The 2,180-nt window shown below is 43.9% G+C and overlaps 1 protein-coding gene across 1 annotated transcript; it reads left to right on the top strand.

Moving 5' to 3' along the window:
- The first annotated feature begins 244 nt into the window (after positions 1 to 244).
- Positions 245 to 1,819, top strand: LOC132185815 (organic cation/carnitine transporter 3-like). The gene has a single exon (XM_059599606.1). The coding sequence runs from the start codon at positions 245 to 247 to the stop codon at positions 1,817 to 1,819; it is 1,575 nt and encodes a 524-aa protein (XP_059455589.1).
- Positions 1,820 to 2,180: the final 361 nt, after the last annotated feature.

Raw genomic sequence — 2,180 nt, 5'->3', positions numbered from 1 at the left:
TATTTTTCACAAATATTAATTACACTCGGAAGTAAAGACAAAACACAACGTGACAAGATAGCATGTTGATTTTGACTGATTAATTAATTAATGATTATCAGAACCATGTTGATTAATTTTATCTTCACCCTCTGCAATCTAACTAATTAACAAGCATGTGCAAGCACATGTTTGTCTCACCTCACACATCTATAAAACCTTCACTCTCCCACTCTCCCTCTGTATCAATTCCTTAAGGTTCAAAATGGCCGATTCCACTCAGCTTCTCTCCCAGGTCGACTTGGCCGAGTCAAAAAGCACCTCACCACCAAATCAGAAACAGCTCTCATCCCTCGATTCCAGAATCGAACAGTATATTGGGGATTTCGGGTGGTCTCAATTCCTGCAAGCCGTACTTGTGTCCATGGCATGGATCTTCGATGGACAGCAAACGTTCATTAGCGTCTTCACCGATGCACGCCCCACGTGGCACTGCACTGATCAACTTGGGGATGAGTCGTCGTCGTCGTGCAACTCGGTCTCCAACATCTGCCGTCTTCCCAAGAATTTGTGGACTTGGGATTGGCCGGCACACACTTCAATCATCTCCGAATGGTCATTGGAGTGCGCCGCCTCCATTGTCACTGGCCTCCCCGCATCTTCCTTCTTTATGGGTTGCCTCGTAGGCGGGCTCGTTTTAGCCACGCTGGCCGACTCGTCACTCGGTCGGAAAAACATGCTCTTTCTCACATGCTTAACCATGTCTCTGTCTTCTCTACTAACCGTCTTCTCCATCAATATATGGATTTACTCCGCTCTAAGATTCGTCTGCGGCTTTTTCCGTTCAACAATCGGAACTTGTTCGCTTGTTCTTGCCACTGAGCTTGTCGGAAAAAGGTGGCGGGGCCAGGTGGGGGTTATGGGTTTCTTCTGTTTCACGCTAGGGTTTTTATCCCTCCCAGCCATAGCTTATATGAATATAGGATTGTCATGGAGATATCTCTATCTATATACTTCTATCCCGGGAATCATCTACTCTGCTTTAGTTCGGTTATTTGTTCGCGAGTCTCCGAGATGGCTGTTTGTGCGAGGACGTGAGGAAGAAGCCATAGTGACACTAAAGAGTATTGCTAACCACAGTAACTTAACCTGGAGCTTCTCTGGACTGTCATCGTTTGAGCAGGAAACAGGCAACGACAATATTTTCTCGGCCATGAAGATCTTGCTGGAGAAAAGATGGGCTCTTCGGAGGTTGTCGGCTATTATGGTGATGGGTTTTGGCATGGGAATGGTGTACTACGGCATGCCGTTAGGCCTCGGAGACTTGGCATTCAATCTATATTTGAGCGTGACATTCAATGCCTTATCTGAGCTACCGTCGTCGTTGGTAACTTTCTTCCTCGTAGGAAAGTTGAACAGAAAAAGTTCGATCATTGTGTTCACTAGCCTTAGCGGGGTTTGCAGTATCATGTGTGGTTTGAAGGGGGAGGAGTGGAGAAGATTGCAGATTGGGGTGGAGCTGGTGTCCTTCTTTAGCGCTTGTACGGCGACCAATATATTATTTATATTCACAATAGAGCTGTTCCCGACTCTTGTGCGGAACTCGGCTCTGTCGATGGTGAGGCAAGCGCTTGTGCTTGGTGGCGTGTTTTCTCCGATGCTTGTCACTGCCGGGAGAGGAGACGGATTTTCGCCCTACACGGTGTTCGGGTTGGTTATAGGGTGTTGTGGGCTGTTTGCATTACGTTTGCCGGAGACAAGGGGTAGGGCACTTTGTGATACAATGGAGGAGGAAGAGGACAATGAGAAAGCAGCCTCTAATGGCGTAGGTGATGTCTAGGCTGTCTTAGTTTTAAGCTCTTTGGGTGTGTGTGATTTTTTTTTTAATTTTTTTTTTTAATTTTTTATGTATATTTTTATGCAAAATGGCTAATCAAAACCTATTTTATCTAGTTTACCTAATGAGTTTTAAAAGACACCATACATCCTATGCAAATGGTTTTTTGATGTTTTATTTATTTATTTTAGATAAAAGTAAGAAATGATTAAGCCATTGTAAGTGCTCCAAAAGGGGAAAGTTTGAAGAGGAAGAATTAATTCTCCTTTTTAAGAATGTATAAAGCTACCATGAGAGAAAGGGAGAAGTATTTATACTACATGGCAAGTAAACGTTTTTAGAGAAATGATTCATATATATATAT

Source organism: Corylus avellana, chromosome ca6, assembly GCF_901000735.1.
Source record: "Corylus avellana chromosome ca6, CavTom2PMs-1.0".
Taxonomy (NCBI): Eukaryota; Viridiplantae; Streptophyta; class Magnoliopsida; order Fagales; family Betulaceae; genus Corylus; species Corylus avellana.
This window is presented reverse-complemented; position numbering and strand designations above follow the sequence as displayed.

Excerpts from the sequence above, each read along its gene's own strand:
- LOC132185815 (XM_059599606.1), top strand. The coding sequence starts at position 245 with ATGGCCGATTCCACTCAGCTTCTCTCCCAGGTCGACTTGGCCGAGTCA.